Source organism: Salvia hispanica, chromosome 6 (assembly GCF_029641045.1).
Source record: "Salvia hispanica isolate PSC_SH4W2 chromosome 6, Shi_PSC_v1, whole genome shotgun sequence".
Lineage (NCBI taxonomy): Eukaryota > Viridiplantae > Streptophyta > Magnoliopsida > Lamiales > Lamiaceae > Salvia > Salvia hispanica.
Window position 1 is genome coordinate 43,599,922 of NC_142697.1, and position 21,047 is coordinate 43,620,968.

Here is a 21,047-nt window from a genome sequence, read left to right on the forward strand (position 1 = left end):
TATGAAAAATATAAACAAAACATGTAAATTAATGGATGTGCACCTAATCTTTGAAATTTGAATTAAAATACACAAAGATTTATTAATTTTTTTCTATTTTTTCTCGTGATTTAAAAATTGTTAAACTCGATCGATCCATTAGTTGGCAAGCGGCAAAGAAGATAAGAGCATCTCCAATGGTCGGCTAGCGACCGGCTAGCCGATTCGTCGCGTTGGCCGATCGGCTAGCCGAACCATTAGAGTCGGCCAGCGGAAAATCGGCCAAAATTTCGGCGTGGGCTAGCCGATTCAGTGGCGCTGGCCGGCATTGTGGCATGCCGATCGGCCAGCGCCGATTTTCGATTTTTTCTTTTTTTTTGAAAAACTATATAAACGCGATTTTCTCTCTCTCTAAATTTCTGTACAAGAGCAACATCTAACGATGGACAACAACAACTAGGCCCAATACAAAATTAAGACATAAAACAGAAACATGTCACGTTCGGCTAGCGGCAAACTATAACATAAATTTTATATATGAAAAATTTATGACAAATTTTCTTATGATTTTAAGTACTATTTTTTACAAAATAATTAGTAAAATCCCATTGGTACATGAGAAATCTGACTATGTATATAATTTTGATTCTCAATTTATTTATTTTACCTTTATAATAGCAAAAAAATGAATCATAAATTACTAAAATATGAACCTACAATATCCTCGGAATGAAACCAAAATTAACATAAAATGAAACAAAACAAGTTTTCTCGGACGATACGTGGATGGTTGTGGGGTGGTGCTGGGGCTATTCGAGGCAAAGAAGGGAAGAGGCCGTAGCGCCGCTTTTCCGGCTGAATCTTGGGTGATAAGATAGTTCGATTCTTGGCTATGGAAAAAAATGTTTATTTTGATGCTTAGATGGGGGAAATCAGTCGGCTCGTATTAGTTTGATTATAACTATTACAGAGTATTTATCTATACATTAAAATACTCTTGTTTTGTAATTTAGTTTAATTGAAATAAGTTAAAAACTAGTTTTGTTAGCATTAGTTGTATTGTTTTACAAAAATAAAAAGAAATCATATGAAAATTTATGACAATTTTTCACATGATTTCGTACTTCATTTAAAATAATTGTAGGATGGGTGGAATATATAGAAAATAGTTCAGGAGGTGTTGATGATGTGGGGAAACTAAGACACTCTTTATTTTTCAAACTTCTCAACATATACAAAATGGTACATTTCTCCCATATTTATAGTATATCTAAATATTCTACGAAAATATCTACATATTCTACTTTTTAATTCTAGAGAATTTTATATAATATCTTGATATTTATCATATCTAGATAATTCTACTACATAAATCAAGTTTAATTACTGTATTTTTTTTATTCCAACAAAGTGATCGGGGTTCAGTGGCATATTCAGAATTTAAGATTTGGGGGTACGAATTGTACAACAAATAATTATGAGATACTATAATATAATAAGAATTTTTATTTGATGTACGAGTTGTATTAAAAATAATATTGTATAAAATAATAAAAATAATAGAGTATAATATAGAAAAACAAAGCTATAAAAAAAAAGTAAGAATATTGTATTTGAATTATGAGTCTTACTGCAAGTAATATTTACATAAATGATCAAATATAGTAATAGGGTATTATATAGAAAACCAAAGCAATTAAAAATAGGCATAATATGAAAAATAATATATAATTAAAACAAACTATTGTAATCTGATATCTAAAAAAGAAAATAGAAATGCACATAATTACATCACTACAAGAACTAATTACATGAAGAAAAAAAGAAAAAAAGAAAACGTAGGTTCAGAGATATAACAAATAGAAGCACATAGTAGTACTCATAACTTAAAAGTACAATTAAAAAACTTTAAAAGGTGAATAAGTATTAAAAACAACCATCAATCTTTATTACTTTATCATCTCTCATAATTTTTCTTTCTACTTTTTTCTCATTCCTCATTTATTCTTTTTTCATGTAATCACTGCATAAAAACTTTTGCTCAAAAAAATGTGTCATATGGGAAGGAGTATTGTATATTGTTGGGTTGGATGAACTCGACCTTATTTTGTTTCGGAATAATGACATCACTTGTGAAGAGCTTTGATAATCTCCTACAATAAGATTATATTGACGGATAGTTTTGAGCTAATTCCGTATTGATTATTCTTAAGCTAATTTAATTTTACCCCCATAGTGCATTGACACATAGGAGGTAAAATAATTACTGTCTAATTAACTCATTGTGATCGAAAGTAATTTTTTGTTTTGTCTAATGAAGAATTAATATGTATAAGATCAAAGTGACAGCTAGAATGTTGTTACTAATGAGAGAAGTTAGTAAAGGGCTTGATCAGCCCGCTTTAAACCAATGATGGTTGGGCTTGGGCTCAAGTAGATATGTGAAGGCCTACTTTTTAGTAGTAGTAGATGTCAACTTTCTCGTGATGATTCATTGTAAACGAAATTATTTTTGAGCCAACGGAGATACATGATGAAAAATAAACCTCCACACTTTATTTTTTTGTGTTTGTAAATTTATAAAGGTTGGTCTAATGTAGTTGAGATAATATTGCAATTATAATTTCATGAAATTATATTTAAAGTTATACATATTCTAGTTTAATTTCAAATGATGTACTATTTGATAAAATTGTACTCCGTAATTGATATGGTTCCGATTCCACATATTTTGTTTGGAACATGTAGAAATCAAAAATGAAAATTGGATGGTGCTCCTGAATTCGGTGGATAGTTAATAAAAAATTTGTTCTTTAATCTGTATTCTAATATTTTAATCTGTTCTAGCTTTGCATCTTGCTAGCTAGGACAGCAGAGTGGGCCAACCCCTCCTTTGACTGGCTCTGACCCTTTGACCGGACCAAGGACGTCTCCTGGGACCCACTTAACCCCTTAACACGGGGATAATTCTTCTTTTGTTCTAGGAAGATAATTGCATTCCATCTTAATAAAGAAGAATAGATTCATTCCTACTCAGGGAGTGATGCATAACCATTATGCGTCTTTCTTAATGGAGTGACGCATAACCATTATGCGTCTTTCTTAATGGAATGACGCATAATGATTATGCGTCTTCAGGGAGTGACGCATAACAGTTATGCGTCTTTGCCTAATGACGCATAATCGTTATGCGTCTTTCAGTTGGTTTAAATCGGGCAGAAGCAGCGCAGAACCCAGAACAGATTTCACTTCCAATTCCTCAGGGTGTATGTGATTTCCGGTGATGTCTGGCGATTTCGGTCGATTTCTAACATTTTCTCTATAAGTTCCGGTAATTGTTCTTCAATTTAGCTGGAAAAAGCTCGAATTCACCGGAAAAAGCTCGATGAAAGCCGCTGGAAGTCGCCGCTGCTGCATCTGCCTCTGCTCTGCGATGAAAGCTCAATTTCTGTTCTGCTTCTGCCCGATTTAAACTCAGGGAGTGACGCATAATGATTATGCGTCATTAGGCAAAGACGCATAATCGTTATGCGTCTTTATCTAATGACGCATAATCATTATGCGTCACTCCCTGAGTAGGAATAAATCTATTCTTCTTCATTAAGATGGAATGCAATTAGCACCCTAGAACAAAAGAAGAATTCTCCCCTTAACACGTCACTGTTGTTCTTAGTTCTTGGACTCTAGCCTGCCTCCCCTACCCAACCAATGCCTGTCACGACCACAACTTCCTATGTGGGAGTGACTGCCTCTATACATACTTTAAATAACAAATCTGAACAAAAGGACAGAGAAATCATAATTTATAAGATGGAACTGGGATAATAGTCTCACGGGCAGAGGTGCAAAGGGTCAACATAACATCAGAGTACTTCCTGGGTTCATAAATTCTTATTACAAAGTTTTACTACAGCGGAAATGTCCAAGACAGAGTAGTATGTATGAGGACACACTACCTTGGGCTACCTAAAGACTTATTTAAAATCTTACTCCCAACACCGTCGTCTGCCCGTCCACGTTCAACCTGCACATTAGAAAAGAAACATGCAGGGCTGAGTATTTGATATACTCAGTGAGCACATTGCCGAAACAAAATTTTCGTAAAGAGTTTTGTCAGCCAGTTGAGTGAACACGGGGTTTTGACTTGAAAGGCCCGAGTCACTAAAATTCTTTTCATTTCATAAAGTTGATTGCGCAATCACATAACATAGATACCATATCTGTAACGTATGTGAACCGGGAATGTGGCCACATTCCACGACGGTCACTGGATCGGCCAACTTAAAAGCTAGCTCACGATCCCCATATGTGTACACTAGTCCGAGTAGGCTTTACTTCCCCACTTGGACCCGAATTCGATTAAACATAATTGGCATAGCCAAGCAGATAGGTAATCCATAAAACATAAAATGGCATGACAAAAACATAAATAGCATCATTTTCATATATTCATGCTAGAAAGCAAGTTCACATTTTGAAAGAAAAGCCCACCTCAAAGCAAAAGCTCCTTCCGAAATTTCCTTAACTTGGCCTTAGATGACGTTCGTAGACGCCCCTTTAGTAAAATAAAGTTAACATAAGAATACTTTATTAGACTTTGAGGTAAAATTAATTAAGCTTAAACGTGGATGCATCCTACGTGCGTGGCTCTTTCATTCTTTTTTTTTTTTTTTTATAATTTCTAGAAAAAGTTCTAGAATTCCTTGAGTATTAATTAAATCAGTGGATTTAATTAAGCTAGAGGAATTATTCACTTAATTAGAGGGTGCTACCTCCCATGCTATTTATTTAAGCATACTAACTAAGCTCGAGGTCTATTCACCGTTAGCGCATCGTACTTTTCTTAAATTTTAATCATTAGAGCACCTATACTATTTTCCGAAAAAATTAGACTTATCCTTGTGGAATTAATCTATGGACTATAAATTTCTAAATCCACAACTTAATAAGGCCCGTGATTTAAATTAGTTCCTACCTTAACTTAATTAGTGGCCCAAACAATTAAAAGAAAGAGGCCCAAACAAAATAAAAGAAAGAGGCCCAAAATCTTGCACCATAACCCATCGACATCTCTCTCTCACTCCCACACTCTCGACCGAAACCCTAAGTGGGAGGAGGGTGGCGGCGTCTCCTCATCGCCAGTCGCTCGGAGCTCCGATCGGCGCCTCCCCGTGCGTCGCCGGTTTGCTCAATCGCTTCCCATCCTCTCTCCCGACCTCAATTTCCCCCAAATCCAAACCCTAATTGGAAAAAGGAAACATTGGCGGCTCCGCCCCTTTCTTCCTCACGCTGCCTCGCCGGAGTTCGCCGGCGTGTACTCCCTCCTCTCAGCCACTCCGATCGTCTCCGGTGAGTCAACGCCCGACGAAGTCTTCGACAGAGAAGGCATCGCCTTCTTCCACCGTCGCTTCTCCGTGAGCAGCCGTCACCCCTGGCCGCATGTACTTTCCCCGGCGGATTCTCGCCCGCCGTCCGCATTCGCCCCTGGTCGCTCGGCTTCCAGTGCTCGCAGCACCGCTGCCGGAGTCCGGCAGTGGCTGTCGAGGCTCCTGCTGTTGTCACTATTCGACGAGACCCAAACACGCCACCGCCGTTCGTGCTATTTTCCCAGCGGCGTCGCCGCCTCCTCACAAAAAGCTAAGTCCCAGTTTCCCCCTTTTCTTGTTCTGTTAAGAAATCAATTTCTCTGGGGCAGTAGCTATGTTGAAGAATTTTCTAGAGTTTAGACCTTGAACTCCTTTCTAAGGCAGTAGCTCGATTGAGAAGTTTCAAAGGTGGAGTCTTGGTGTGTTGCTTACTGAAATTGACCTCTGTTATCTCTACTTTGAAGCTTAAACATTGTTATGATTGAACAACTATTTGTGGGCATATTCTACTTGTCACTTCTCTCTCGGCAGTGGCTATACTAACAGATGTTGGCCCTATTTCTATGTTCTCTATGTTCTTGCTATCATGATGCAAAGGTGTGGTTGTGGTGTTACCTCTTATGTTAGTGAAGAAAATGGGGCTGCCCTTGTTGTTGCTCTCGGTTATGCCACTCTTTACTCCCTATCTTGCTGAGAATTTGATGGTATGCAGGAGGGTGTTGAAAGTCGTGTGTGGGGGGGGGGGGGGATTTTTATAGGCTGATTGGTATACTTGTGAGCCTTAAATGAGGCTGCTGAGGCTGCTGAAACTCTTGTTTCTATCCAGCAGCATATCCCTCTTTTCTTTGATCTTTTGCAGCAACTTTAACTGAAGTTTTGGTGGTATACTAAGGGTATAAGGACTGGGCATTCATGATATTTGTCGCTGTGCAGGGGAGGGGAGCAGGTGGCTGTTTGGTCTTGGGCTGACTTGGTGTAGTTGGAGGGCGGCTATTTGGGCTAGCTGATCAGCAAGGAATCGGTCAAGGCTAAGTTGCCACTCCAAATGAGGCAGTCTCAGATTTCTGGCAGCAATGAGAGGTAACTCCCAAATCCTTTATCTAAGTTGTCCCTTCTTTCACTTATTATTTAGTACACAGGTTCGCAGCCTTATACTCCTAAGTTTTAAGGATTTTTGTTTTTCACATATCAGCTCTCGGTTGGGTACATGGCTGTGTAGTAGTGTATATCCCATTTGGAAACCATTTAGACCCCCCTTTGGTAAAGTATGGATGCCTCCCTTCTTGTTTTGTTTGAAGCTGGAAAAAAAAAGTCTACATATTTATTTGTCTTATTAGCTTTTGCAGATCTAAAGGTAGATAAAAGATAAAGGTTTCAAAAACTTGAAGAGGTGGCCTTGTATCGAGACCAGGCAGTCGGCTGGCTGTACAGCCTTCGGCTGTCCTCTAAGTCCTTGGGCCGAAAGAAGTCTCGAGTTCGAGGGTCGGGGCCCAAATCTTTGTATATTTGTATTCTTAAATTCTTCTCTCTTTTTTTTTCTAAACTCATAACTCACATGTGTTTAATTATGTAAGCTAGAGTGAAATTTTGATAGTAGTTACACTTCTTAGTTAGAAAATGAACCCCCTATATTCTTTCTCGTTAGCTATGGCTCGTGAATAAAAAGGAATAGCTTTGGTGGATTCCAATACTCCTTATATTATTATTATTATTTTTTTTTTCTTGCAACTAAACGGCACTTAAGTAACACAAGGCAACGAGTCCTTATTTATTTCATCACAACAAAAGAGTGACACAATTCCATGTTGGTGAGCCCTTACAACTTAAGTCGAAACGAAAAAAAAACAAACGAGCGGGTATTACATTCTACCCTCCTTAACGAAAATTTCGTCCCGAAATTTTGTTTATTTACTCAAACAGTTCTGGGTACTTTTCTTTCATCTTGTCTTCCAATTCCCACGTAGCTTCCTCGTGACCATGGTGCTTCCATAGAACTTTCACCGTTACAATAGATTTGTTCCTCAATTCCTTGACCTTCATGTCTAAGATTGCTTCTGGCTTCTCTTCATAGCTTAAGTCTGGTTCCAAAACCATTTCTTCTTGGTGGACTATGTGTTTCGGGTCGAACACGTATTTCCTCAATTGTGACACGTGAAAGACATTGTGCACATTCCCGAAACTCGGTGGGAGTGCCAATCTGTACGCCACAGGACCTACTTCTTCTAGAATCTCGTAGGGTCCGATGAAACGTGGTCTTAGCTTGCCCTTGACGCCGAATCTTGTAATCCCTTTAGACGGAGATACCTTTAGAAAAACTTTATCTCCCGCCTTGAACTGCAGGTCGGTTCGACGAGCATCCGCGTATGACTTCTGCCTGTCTTGAGCTTCTTTGATTCTCTCACGGATCTGGCGGACGATCTCTATCATCTCCTCTACAGAATCCGGTCCAAGCGTCTTTCTCTCACCGACCTCATCCCAGTAAAGCGGCGATCTACATTTCTTCCCATACAGTGCCTCATATGAGGCCATGTTTATAGTTGCCTGATAACTGTTATTGTAAGCAAACTCTATAAGTGGTAGTACTGGCTCCCATTTTCCTCCGCGGTCGAGCACCACGGCCCTTAGCATATCTTCCAAGGTCTGAATTGTCCTCTCAGACTGCCCATCAGTCTGTGGATGGAATGCCGTGCTGAAATTCAACCTGGTGCCTAGCTCTTGCTGCAAGCTTATCCAAAACCTAGAAGTAAATTTCGGATCACGGTCTGATGTGATTGTCACCGGTATTCCATGTAATCGTATGATCTCTTGCACATAGATCTGAGCTAACTTGTCCGATCCGTAAGTGATACGAACCGGTACAAAATGGGCGCTTTTGGTGAGGCGATCTATAATCACCCAAATAGCAGTATTCCCTCGTTGTGACTTTGGCAATCCTGTCACGAAATCCATCGCAATGTGCTCCCATTTCCACTCAGGAATTTCCAGGGGTTGCAATTTTCCATAGGGTCGTTGATGTAGAGCCTTCACTTGTTGGCATGCTAAGCACTTTTCTACAAACGACGCTATGCTCCTCTTCATGCCATCCCACCAAAACTGTTTCTTCATATCTTGGTACATTTTCGTACTTCCTGGGTGGGCAGTATAGGGTGTTTCGTGCGCTTCGCTCATGATCTCATTTCTGAGAGTCTCGTCATTGGGCACACATAATCTCCCTTCAAATGTGAGGGCGTTATCCGCTTCTTCGCGGTAACTCACCTCTTTTCCCGTCCTCACTTTAAGTCGAATTTTCTCTAATGCTTCATCACTCCTTTGAGCCTCAACAATCCTGGTTCTTAAGTTTGGTTCAATCACTAAAGTGGCGATTTTTCTTTCCATCATCTCTGGTGCTCTTACTACCTCCAATCGCATCTTAGCGAATTCCCGTATAAGTTCCTCATTTTGTGTGAGGAAGGTGGCCACTTGGGGTACAGTTTTTCTGCTCAAGGCATCTGCCACTACATTCGCCTTGCCTGGGTGGTAATTTATACCACAGTCATAATCCTTGACTAATTCGAGCCACCTGCGTTGTCGCATATTCAAATCCTTCTGCTCGAAAAAGTACTTAAGGCTCTTGTGGTCCGTGAAGATTTCACATCGAACCCCGTAGAGGTGATGTTTCCAAATCTTCAAGGCATGTACCACTGCTGCTAATTCCAGATCATGTGTGGGGTAATTTAGCTCGTGTGGCCTGAGTTGGCGTGACGCGTACGCGATCACCTTGCCATTCTGCATCAATACGCATCCAAGTCCGATCTTCGAAGCATCGGTGTACACACATAGCCTGCTTCTGGTGCTGGCACGGCTAGGACTGGTGCGGTGGTCAACTTTTCTTTTAATAATTGGAAACTTGCTTCATACTCCGGCGTCCAGTTGACCTTAACTCCTTTCTTGAGCTGCTGAGTCAGTGGTCTGGCTATTTTAGAAAATCCTTCAATGAACCTCCGATAATATCCAGCCAAACCTAAGAAACTTCGAATTTCACTAGGTGTTGTCGGTGGCTGCCAACGTTGCACTACTTCCACTTTTGCAGGGTCCACTCGGATCCCTTCTGCCGTCACTATGTGCCCTAGGAAGTTCACCTCGTTGAGCCAGAACTCACATTTGCTAAACTTAGCATAGAGCTTCTCGGCTCTCAACGTCTCTAAGGTGGTCCTCAGATGTTCCTCGTGTTCCTTCTCGCTCTTCGAGTAGATAAGTACGTCATCTATAAAGACTAGGACAAACTTGTCCAAGTACGGGTGGAACACGCGGTTCATTAAGTCCATGAACACTGCCGGGGCATTTGTGAGCCCGAAAGGCATCACAATGAACTCATAATGGCCATATCTGGTGTGGAATGCCGTCTTGGGCACGTCGTCATGTCGGACTTTCAGTTGGTGATACCCTGATCTCAAGTCCATTTTCGAGAATACGCCAGCCCCTCGAAGTTGGTCAAACAGGTCATCAATTCTCGGTAGAGGGTACTTGTTCTTGAGCGTCAGCTTGTTCAACTCCCGGTAGTCGATACACATTCTGAGCGTTCCGTCCTTCTTCTTCACGAAGAGCACTGGTGCGCCCCATGGTGACACACTGGGTCGAATGAAACCCAGGTCTAGTAACTCTTGTAGCTGTATTTTGAGTTCTTCTAGCTCTTTGGGCGCCATTCTGTATGGTGCCTTCGATACTGGAGCCGATCCCGGTTCGAGATCGATTGTGAATTCTAGTTGTCTGTCTGGCGGCAACCCTGGTAGTGCGTCCGGAAAGACGTCTGGAAATTCTCGTACCACCGCTACATCTTCAATCTTACGGTCCTCTTTCTCTTCTCCATTCAGATACACGAGGTATGCAGGGTATCATTTCCTTATCATAGTGGCCGCTTGTAGTGCAGAAATAATGGACTTTCGTCGCCTCATGGAAATTCCGTGAAAAAATTGTGGGTTCCTTCCCTGGGTATTGCAGAGAAATCTGTCTTTCCTTACAACGAATGGTAGCGTAGTTTGCTGCTAACCAATCCATTCCCAAAATGATGTCAACGTTCCACATCAACATCACATGTAAGTTGTGAGCCACTAACTTAAGGTTTCCCATAGTAAATTCTACATTTGAGCAAGTCCGTGAGATGTTTATAAGGCCTCCTACGGGTGAGGACACCCTCATCTTATGTTCTATTTCATCAGTAGGCAGTTCTAAAGTATCCACGCAAGGTGTTGATATGAATGAGTGGGATGCACCAGTATCAAACAAAATGGCAATAGGTATGTTGAGGAGAGTTCCCATACCTGCCAGATTGCCCTGCTCCTGGTTCCCTGGCTCCGTCTTTGGCTGCTTCTGTCTCAGTGCAAAAGCTCTGGCCTGGGTAGGAAGTCTCTGTTGCAGTTGCCGCTTGGGTTGCGGGGCTGAAGGTAGGACTGCTTTTCCTCTTGGCTCAGCTTGAAGTGCCCGTAGTTGCGGACGCTGCCCTTGATAGTTCTGTCTCCCTCTGACTCCAGCATTTCTATCCGGGCATTCTCTGGAGAAGTGTCCTCCCTTTCCACAGTTGAAGCACTTATTAGTCCCAACCTTACACTTCCCGTGATGATTCTTCGAGCACTTAGCACAGGGAGGGGCCCTAGGTCGGTACTCCACCATCTGATTCGGAGCAGTTTGCCTTCCACCGTTCTGCGGTGGCTTCAAAGCAAATTGTGGTCTCTTGTTCTCACTCGGGGCACGATCCCCTTCCCACCTCCTTTTCTCTCGAAAGTTCTGTTGTTGTTGAGGTGGTGCTGCAGCAACAAGTACAGTCGACTTTTCCTTGGGCATGGCCACCTCGATATCTAAGGCTCGACTCAGTGATTCGGGGTATGATAACCCTCCAAGGCTTAGCAATCAATATCATATATTCTAATTACTTAACTACTTTGGGAAATTGAGCTTGCAATCAATATCAATGTCTTTTTGTTGAAATAACATTATATATACGCGTTGTTGTATTTTGACTTTTATATCTCATTTCTTATTTATGGAAATACTTTTCTTAAAAAGACGTGTGACATTGTGATAGGGTAATGTGACGCTTGTGAACGAAATTTCTCGGAAAAAAAGTAGTTTTAGTATTGTTTCGACGAAACATCCTCAAAGGTGCTCTTATATTTTGCCCCGAAATTGCGAGGCTCATCAAAAAATTTTATCTGTTACATTTACAAAAATTAATCCCTTCATTTATTGCCATTATATTTGTACTCCATATCAAATTAATTACTATAGTCGGTTCTTCTGTAATCAATAATCTAATTTGATTTGGGTGTATTAAAATCCAAACACCGAATATCCCATCCGAAAATTTAAAATTCGATTTGAATTCAAACATATAAAATTTTCAGTTATTCTGTTAGGCATGGTTAGGAGAAAAAAGCTGAAAAATGGAACTGTTTTTTTTTTTTTAAATAAAAAAATCAATGTATAATATCATTTATATATTATTAATTTAATAATACTATCAGAATTAGCTCCTTGACACGTGTCAAAACTGTCTGATTTAGCTTCTCGATACAAGTAAAAACTATCATTCAGAAAAAATGAGATGACACCTGGATACGAGCAAAAACTATCTAAGATGACTCTTGGATATGAGCTAAAACTAACTATCTAAGATGGCTTTTGGATACGAGCTAAAACTATCTAAGGTGACTCCCGGACATGAGTAAAAACTATCTAGATTGGCTCCTTGACACGACTTAAAACTGTCAACAAAAAATTGAAGAGTTCCTTGACACGAGTTAAAACTGTCAACAAAAAGTTGAAGAGCTCGTTGGAACGAGTCTAAACTTTCACTGATGATGAATGAAGAGCTCCTTTACAAGGGCCTAAACTTTCAATGAATAAAAATGAAGAAGCTCCTTTAAATGAGAATAACTAACAATGAGGAATTGTAGATGCTCTATGATACGATCATAAGCTATCAATGAAAATTGAATTAAGGACTTCTGAATACGAGTATAAACTATTTTTTCAAAGTAAAGACTGTGCAAGTTAAGTGTCGAAAAAACTCAATACTCAGCTTGAAGGGAAATATTCGAATGGAGAAATCAATTAATTGGAGCACAAGAAAGCAAAAGACGAAATTATGGCAAGAATAATGAAAAAAATCAATTAAAGATTATGGAAAATCAAATTAAGAAAATATTAGTATAATTAGAGAATATTTTCCATACATAGCTAGAACGGGAGCTTATAAAATGGTGTGTAACCATTGAGAGATATCATTCAAGCATATTACAATAGTGCATTTATAATTCTTCCCGTCTGTACTTTGTGCAATAACCGTATATTTTCTGCATTATATTTCCTAACAACCTTAATTTTGATTCATCCACAAAAAAAAAATTGTTTTTAACTTTCTATTGAGGTTTTCAACTAACGTACTTTTAACACTTTTTTCTCTATCTTATCCAATGTGTATCAATTTTACAGCAAAATGTGTGACACCCACTACCAGTGCCGTACCTTTCTATCACGATCTATCGAACGTGTCATATTGGATTTACACGCTTTTATTATATTCGTCACATATCTTATTGCTCGACTCATAATATTGGGTTCAAATTGATGGATTGAGGTGGACTATTCTACGAAGTTACTCAGAAAGTCTTAGTCTTAGTCCACTCCACACGCTTTGGAGTACTATTCAAAAATATCCCCAATTGACAGATTATTACTAGTATGTTTGCCCTAAAATTTACTGTAGCAAAAAAAATAAAAATAAAAATTAAGGGTAGCAATTAGCAAACGAGCCCAATGTCGTCAAGCTAGGCTAGTGAAATTATTCTAAGGCTCGAGAGTTTTTTGAGTTGAGCTTGGCTCGACACACAACTAAAGAGCTCTGTTCGAATTCAGCTTGTCATAACATGCTTGTGTTATGTACATATCATATAAAAATGACTATTGTTTCTGTGAAAGAAACTAACTAAAAAAACTAATCTGTAATTTATTAATTTCTATATTTCATTTTTATTTATTGTTACATAGTAGTAGTAAATTGTTTTAACTGTCACAACATTTTTTTTAATAAGAAAAGTCTTGAGTTTGGGTGACACTATAAATTAGGATGAATAGAAGAATATAATTTGCTAACGTACTCAACAGAGCGACTTCTCCTACGTCATTTCAGATGATAATTGAGCCGGAAAATTCTGAGCCGATGGAATTGATTAATGGCGACGGAGATTTCAATGAGTCGGGTTTCGAGGACTTCATCCGAGGCGCTGCTGCCTCAATTCCGGTCATTGCCATCGTCGGCCCGCAGTCCAGTGGTATGATTTCTGGCCTGAGTATGTGATTAGATTGATAGATTAAATAAGTAAGCTAACATTTGGAGGCTAAGGGCATCAAGCATACATTAAAAGCTACTCCACTTATTTTTGTGCAGGAAAAAGTACTTTGTTGAATCATCTATTCGGTACAAACTTTAGGGAAATGAATGCAGGAACTGGAAGGTTAGTTTGGTCGTCTACATCTTATTCTTAAATTGATACTAATAAATACAAATATATTTATTTATTCATAGTAGTAGTATTTAAAAAAGGGTTTTTTGTGTAGGAGCAAGACAACGAATGGGATATGGATAGCAAAAGCTCCTGATATTGAACCGTTAACTGTGGTGCTAGATTTGGAGGGTACAGATGGTAAAGAGAAGGGAGAGGTTAGTATTTAATTAATCATTAATCTTTCTACAGTACTATCTAATTACTTAAATAAATCAAGCTATTGAACTCATGATTATTTCAGGATGATACAGCATTTGAGAAGCAAAGCGCCTTGTTTGCTATAGCAATTGCTCACACTGTCATCATAAACATGTATTTTCTTCGACCAGATTAATTAATTTCGCAAATAAACTCATACTTAATAAACTATATTTCATTTAGTATTGATATATTTATAAATACATATAGGTGGTTCTGTGAAATCGGCCGCGAGCAAGCTGCGAATAGGCCTCTTCTGAAAACCGTTTTTGAGGTACACTTGTTCTATATAGATATTGGATATGTAGGGTCCTCTTATAATGCTTACAACATCATAATCCAAAACTAAGACTAAATTTACATCTTTAGATTTTGAAATCAGTGAATTAGATTAAAACTCACAAATTTCAATAAATAGTACACAAAATATTTACAAAATGGTAATATCATCATTATATTATCATATGATAATTTTCTTTAGTTTTTTTTTTGTATCACCATAGTGTATAACAAATATCAACACAATGACATGGGTGTTTTAACATATGTACATGAAAATATCAACACAATTTTGTTTATATTTTACATACACTATATTGAGATTTTTTTTTTAGGTATTTGTTGATAAAAAAATCTGTTCATCAACATGTACGAAAATTGGAAATTTTTTTTATCGAATTTCATCATCTGAACGTCGTCGGAACATATGCAATTGAGATCTCGTTAGTATCCTTATAAAATTTCCTATAATTTGATATATTTTTAGTGAAAAATAATTTAAATCGAGAGATTTACGTAAATTTAAAGTTTTGAGATGATTTTAATGAGAGAAGATTGACATTAATACCCTTTAATTTTATTTAGTACTAGTTATTTAAATTTAATTTATAATTTACTGCACATTATTTTAACCATTAAATCTTTTAATCTAGTGGCTAAAAATTGGTTTTAATTTGATCAAATTGCTAATAGTTAGCAATTAATCGTAATGCTGGATATGATACTTAGTTTCCACTTATTAATATAATATTAGTAGTAAATAATTATCTTCTTGTAAACTTTGATATATAGGCAATGCTACCCTTGCTTAGTCCTCAGAAAACAAATCTTCATTTTGTGGTACGCGACGGCAACAATACGGGGGTATGCTTAAATATTGGAACTAATTCATATATGAATGTAGTTATTAGTTTTCTTTAATTATGATTTTTTTTGCATTTATTATTTATGTAGACACCCTCGGAATTATTGAAGTGTAATTTGAAGGATGACATCGAGAAGGTAAATTATATAAGGATTTGGAATTATGTAGATTGCATTTTTTTTTACTTTAGAATTATGTAGATTGCATTTGTCTAATGGCTTCTCCGTTTTTTTAAAGCAATGTAAAAATTATCTTAGAAAATTTTCACATGGTGCAGTTTCAACTTTTGCAATTTGTGTTTAACATATAATTGAAATTGAAATTATTTTCTTTCATTTGTCTAATGGCCTCTCCTTTTTCTTGGCCTGTCTCTGCAGATTTGGGAAGCGGTTCCCAAGCCCCCAGACAACGAGGGCACTCTACTCACTGACATCTTCAATGTAACAAAAACTAAAGAAAGCACACACCCACACACACATATAATATAGTGCATAGTAAGCAATAGTTGTATTTTGACCCGATAAATTAGAATCATGCATAAATTATAAATATAAATAACACATGAAGAAACACGCAAGTTTCATTAATAAGAGACCGAAAGATTAATTCTCTCTAATAGGATTTGAACCCAGTTGCGTTATTCGCTCATCTCTTATTCACGGAAATTATGAGTTTGTGCATGTGTAATTCGTGTTTAATTTGATATAGGAACTAAAACTATAGTAGTAGTACTAATAATTTATCTTTCTTGTTTGTTAATTTAAGGTGGAGGTTACCGTGTTGTCACATTATAACTATATGAGACGCGAGTTTGATGAAGAGGTTTTATTACTACTTTAATTATCTTTATTCCTTCAATTATTCATTAATATACACATTAATAAGGAGTATTAAATGTAGTCGATCGATCCATTGCAGGTGGTCCAACTCCAAAAGCAATTAATCTCCCATAATCTTGATCCCTCTACATCAAAACTTTCTCTGAGCAGTGCCAAGAAATATTGGGATGACATCGAAAAATATAAAGGCTTCAAAGTTCCACCTTATAGGGTTCGCCAAACAACTAATCTTAATTAAGTTCAAGTATTATTTAATTCTGTGTGTTTTTTTTCAAAATGGTCATGATTAATATTACTGCTTTTTCTATGGAGATCAGCTCATGTTTGCCACAACAAGATGTGATGAGATTGCCGTGGAAAAGTTGAATCTCTTTCAAGCTAACCAGGTTTTAGTTTAAAATTAACTACTACTATTATTTTGTACAATATCAAAATGGATATTTCATTACCTAATTCCCTTAAATTTGTAATTCATTAACTTTTAATACGTGCAGGCTTGGTTAGAATTAGAAGAAAATGCAAAAACTCAACTTGTGAAGTACTTCGGTGCACAAACAAACTCTATCTTGACTACGTATCTCTCCGAGTAAGCTAAAATTATTAAGAATTTTTATTTGAATTCTTCTCAATTCTCATTATATATATGTGTATAGATATTTAGTAAAAATAGCAGCAATTCATGATGCAGCAATATTAACATTTTCGCTTTTGATAGCTACGATAAGGAAACTATAAATTTTGAAAGTGGTACTAAAGGAGGTTACGACCAACAAGTACACAAAGTCAGAAGCAATAAACGTCAAGATCTGACGGTAAAAGCACTAAAGGTAAGAATACTTATTTAGAAAATTATGGTTAGTGACTTTTGTTTGGTATAAATAGCAGTATGAATTCTAATCATGCATGCTAAATTAGGTGGTCTATCCTGCTTACATGAATACGTTGGGTCATCTTCGATCTGTGACATTGCGAAGCTTCACGACTCAACTCGAAACGCGCAGAAAAGAATTTTCCCTGCCTGCATTTCAGTCATTTCAGACATGCTATGACTCTTGCGTGATGCAGTTTGATCAGCATTGTTCAGGTGCACCATCATTAATTAAATGCCACATTATATTTGTTTTTAAGAACAATCATGATTAATTGCATTATACTACTATTTAATTTTCAGAATCTGCTACGATAGAGCATGCACAATGGGGGGATGATGCTTCAAGTGTGCGCAAACAACTACTCCGTGAAATTAAAGAACATGCACTAAATCAGCTACGGGTAATAATAGTGAAACGTCGTCAGAATTCGTACAAACTTTATGCAATTTATTATCTTTATAAAAGTAAAGCCGACTTAAAATGGCTATGGTAATGGTGATGATGGTTGACATATATGTATATGCAGGAGGAACTCTCCATTAGTGTTACTACAAAAGTATTGAATGTTGTAAAAGATTGTAGTGTGATGGACATATGGAGTTGTATTAGGAGTTACATGGAGAGTGAGAATGAGACAGCTAAATTGGCGGCTGCTGGCATATCTGCAGCGGAGAATGAACAAATCGTAAAGAGTGAGAATGAGGCAGCTAAATTGGCGGTTGTTAGTAAATTTGCAGCGGAGAATGAACAAAACGTAAGGAGTGAGAATGAGACAGCTAAATTGGCGGTTGTTAGTAAATTTGCAGCGGAGAATGAACAAATCGTAAAGAGTGAGAATTTTGCAACAGAGAATGAACAAATCGTAACAGATTTAGAGAAACACGCTAGAGACAGAGTGGTCTCCTGTTTCAAAGATGAAGCTCCTTATGTCGATAAACTCTTGAGTCAAAGGTTAATTAATTTGCACAAACTATGCACGGAAGTATTTAATAATTAATTCATCTATGTTTTAACCCAGATTACTTATGATTTTAGGTACGTTCATGCTTTAGCACCAAGGGACGACAACACAATGCCAACTAAGGAGGAGGCCTACCGTCAGGTAATTTTGTATATACTTGAGACCATTTACCCTTGTCTCACATCCATTTTGTATTATATCATCATCTCTTTTGTAAGTTTAGATAATTATCTATCCTTTCATTTTACCTTTTGAGATGTTATTACTAGTATATATTTTGTGTATGCATATGTGCAGTGTATAGATATATTGTCGGAAATGGCTGTAATACGTTTAGATGATACATACGACGTCGTACAAAGAGTGCTACGTTCTGAGCTGCCTATTGATGCAAACAGCGGCGATGGGATTTCTCTCTCTTCACGCACATGGGAAAATGTTAACTCTATAACCCTGACCTCCATCACTAATTTTTTAGAGTTAATTTGATAGGAGTATAATTCAATCCTTTTAATTTGTGGTTTAATATAGGTCCCTCCTCAAATGACTGTGATCACCCCATTGAGATGCAAAGAAATATGGACCAAGTTTAAACAAGAGATGGATGATCGTTATTCCATTGCTGAGAAATTTGAAGAGGAGGATCGTTTTTCCATTGCTGAGAAATTTGAAGAGGTATTGCATTATATCCAAAATTATTGTGAATCAAATATGTTGTGTGGGGGGGGGGGGGGTGTTATCCAGTGACATATTTAAGAACTGAAACTTGTGGGGTTGGATATAATATTCGGAATAGTAAAAAAATACGGAATATAACATTGAAATATTAGTAGTATATTTTTAAAATATTACAAATCAGGGAGTCATATCATCTGTTGTACGTTACAGATAATTCTTAAGGATATCTATATCTAGATAGTACTAACTAGAACTTACTTACATTACCAAAAGAGTACACTCAAATTTCTTTAATTTGTAATAGGAGTAGTAATGAACGTTTTACTCTCATTGTGTATGAAGATGGAGTATCTTTCAACCATCCATCGCCCATCATATTTTTGCAGCTCATTTGAGAAATCTTTAGAAAATACTTTTTCAATCGAAATTGTTGCTACTATAAAATTAGAAAAATATAATCTCTCTTCTTGCATCATACAAAAGTTTAAAGTTAGTGAAGTAATTATATGCTCTTTATATTTAAGATTTAAATGGGCAGGTAAGCCCATTTCATCCAACTTAATCAATAAACAATTGAAAGTAGGATCAAGTCAAGACTTGTTCTTTCTCCTCTACCACCCCTGTCTCTCTCCTCTAAGCCAATTGTTATTATTATTTTCCGGCAAAGGCCGTAGAAATTGGTGGGGGAAGTCCGCTGAGTGGAGTCGGAGGCAGAGCTGCTCGGGGGCGATGGTGCTGTTGCGTGGGGTCGGAGGTCGAGGAGTGAAGTGAAGAATCTTATGCAATAAATAAGCATGCAAAAACTAAATACGTTCTCCATTATTTAGTGATTACTATAAATGTAGAGATGAAACAGACGTGTAGCGATGAAGATGCTTGATTTAATTAGAGAGTATGAAAAATATGCCAAAATTGGGTAAGAGTTAGATAAATAACATCCGCTTTGTACAGTCACAGCAGCTAAGTGGGACTGTGACTCGGAAGCGGTCTCTTCCTAAATGGGTGATTTCAGTTCGTAAATGGGCAATTTATGGATTGAGTATCGTTGGAGTTGCTCCGTTCAAAATTCTTCTTTACAGGTACTCCACTTTTAGAAAGCAATTAAATTAATTACTACTTGTAGTTTATTATAAACCATATACATTTCTGTCTTGTTATTGCAACAGGTTCCCTAAACTCGTCTACAAGTTAGCTAAAGCAATTGGGATCGCACGTGGGATGGTTGCCGTGCTTGGAAATGGTAGATATATGTATTCTGCCACAGAGGAGGAACTTAAAGAGGTACTACACTAGTATTATTTTATTTATTACTATTTGATCTGATTGCCTGATCACCCTTTAAGTATACAAGCATAAAAACTTTCAGATACCAACCAATTATTATCTCAATTCTATGTCTTAATATGATTAATCATGTAGAGTATTATACACCATTAATTAGCGTGGTTTAGTTAATTATGTGATGAATTTTTTTTGCAGGATGATATCCCAAGCAGACATCCTAGGTTAATGGAAGCTCTGCAAGAACATTTGAATACAACATATAAGTGCCTGACTACCGGCCAGGGAATATTAAGCTTAACCGCTCCGGTGGCTGCTTAAGTCTACAAATCATGAAGCTGTGGTGTTTACATAATGATACTCTTTTTCCTACCGGAGGGTTTACCCCAATGGAGGTTTTGACGAGGCCCAGCCTTGTGATTCCCATGGGCTTAGGATGTTTCTATCTTTTCTTTTTTGTATTCGATTTTATTAAAAAGATTTTAATGTGATAGAACATTTTGTTTTTTTATCATGGCCCTTTCTCGAGAAATGAAAGGTTGTCGACTCTGCCTAGATACGAGGTTTTATATATACTAATGAATCAAATCATTAAAAGCCCAAATTCGAATTATCTACGCAGTACTACTATAAATTTAGACCATCAAATTCTATGCAGTTAGGATTACAAATTGATTGAATGATATACTCCCCTCTATTCGATTAGTGTTAGCACATTTCTTTTTTCCACACTCATTTAAAAAAAGATAGTAATAAGTAATAAAAATAGAGAGAGTATAATAAGAGAGAAAATAATGTAATGACCGACTATTCTCTACATTATTATCTTTTACTTTACTTTCTCTCCACTTTAACATTTTTTATATAGTAATTTTTTTTAAAACAAGTGCGAAAAAGAAATATGTCAACACTAATGGAACGAAGGGAGTACCAAAAACTGAATATAGAGAATCCAATTCGAAGCCTAGATAGCTCCCCGTCTCCTAGAAGAAGAGGAAGAAGAGGATGTGGAAATTACAAGAAACAGCCACCTAGATAGCTCCCCATCTCCTAGAAGAAGAGGAAGATGGAATTCCAACAACTATTGAAAGGAAGAGAAGCTATTGGAGAAGAAAAAGTTCGTAGATGTAAAACTTGGGAATTTGTGTGAATGCTTTGGCATTTGATGTTGACATGTTGTATTTTTGTG

The 21,047-nt window shown here is 37.3% G+C and overlaps 2 protein-coding genes across 4 annotated transcripts; one reads left to right on the top strand and one right to left on the bottom strand.

The window, feature by feature from the left end:
• Positions 1-3,765: 3,765 nt before the first annotated feature.
• Positions 3,766-11,282, bottom strand: LOC125205562 (uncharacterized). 2 transcript variants are annotated; one of them, XM_048104592.2, is made up of 3 exons: positions 10,643-11,281; positions 4,471-4,534; positions 3,766-4,003 (listed from the first exon to the last, which is right to left on the bottom strand). In XM_048104592.2, exons 1-2 carry the CDS (start codon positions 11,160-11,162, stop codon positions 4,512-4,514), a joined length of 543 nt encoding a protein of 180 aa, XP_047960549.1. In that variant the 5' UTR covers positions 11,163-11,281; the 3' UTR covers positions 3,766-4,003; positions 4,471-4,511. The 2 variants fall into 2 exon arrangements, with proteins under 2 accessions (XP_047960549.1, XP_047960550.1); XM_048104593.2 differs by lacking the exon at positions 4,471-4,534 and having other exon boundaries at positions 10,643-11,282.
• Positions 11,283-13,446: 2,164 nt separating this feature from the next.
• On the top strand, positions 13,447-20,372 carry LOC125205558 (protein ROOT HAIR DEFECTIVE 3-like). Of its 2 annotated transcripts, XM_089059952.1 has the most exons (22): positions 13,459-13,651; positions 13,768-13,834; positions 13,938-14,040; positions 14,127-14,197; positions 14,294-14,357; positions 15,155-15,226; positions 15,317-15,364; positions 15,605-15,667; positions 15,993-16,049; positions 16,146-16,277; positions 16,384-16,452; positions 16,561-16,652; positions 16,782-16,893; positions 16,982-17,150; positions 17,238-17,338; positions 17,465-17,889; positions 17,974-18,040; positions 18,197-18,337; positions 18,431-18,574; positions 19,529-19,656; positions 19,744-19,858; positions 20,057-20,372. In XM_089059952.1, exons 1-22 carry the CDS (start codon positions 13,510-13,512, stop codon positions 20,177-20,179), a joined length of 2,505 nt encoding a protein of 834 aa, XP_088916078.1. In that variant the 5' UTR covers positions 13,459-13,509; the 3' UTR covers positions 20,180-20,372. The 2 variants fall into 2 exon arrangements, with proteins under 2 accessions (XP_088916079.1, XP_088916078.1); XM_089059953.1 differs by lacking the exons at positions 19,529-19,656; positions 19,744-19,858; positions 20,057-20,372 and adding an exon at positions 19,245-19,489 and having other exon boundaries at positions 13,447-13,651.
• Positions 20,373-21,047: the final 675 nt, after the last annotated feature.

What these genes read in the sequence shown, in the direction of transcription:
- LOC125205562 (XM_048104592.2), bottom strand. Translation starts at nt 11,162, where the DNA reads ATGCCCAAGGAAAAGTCGACTGTACTTGTTGCTGCAGCACCACCTCAA. An exon ending in GGAGCAGGGCAATCTGGCAG is followed by an intron (nt 4,535 to 10,642) that starts GTATGGGAACTC and finishes ATTTTACTAAAG; the next exon opens with GGGCGTCTACGAACGTCATC.
- LOC125205558 (XM_089059952.1), top strand. Translation starts at nt 13,510, where the DNA reads ATGATAATTGAGCCGGAAAATTCTGAGCCGATGGAATTGATTAATGGC. An exon ending in CACACTGTCATCATAAACAT is followed by an intron (nt 14,198 to 14,293) that starts GTATTTTCTTCG and finishes AAATACATATAG; the next exon opens with GTGGTTCTGTGAAATCGGCC. An exon ending in TGACGGTAAAAGCACTAAAG is followed by an intron (nt 16,894 to 16,981) that starts GTAAGAATACTT and finishes ATGCTAAATTAG; the next exon opens with GTGGTCTATCCTGCTTACAT.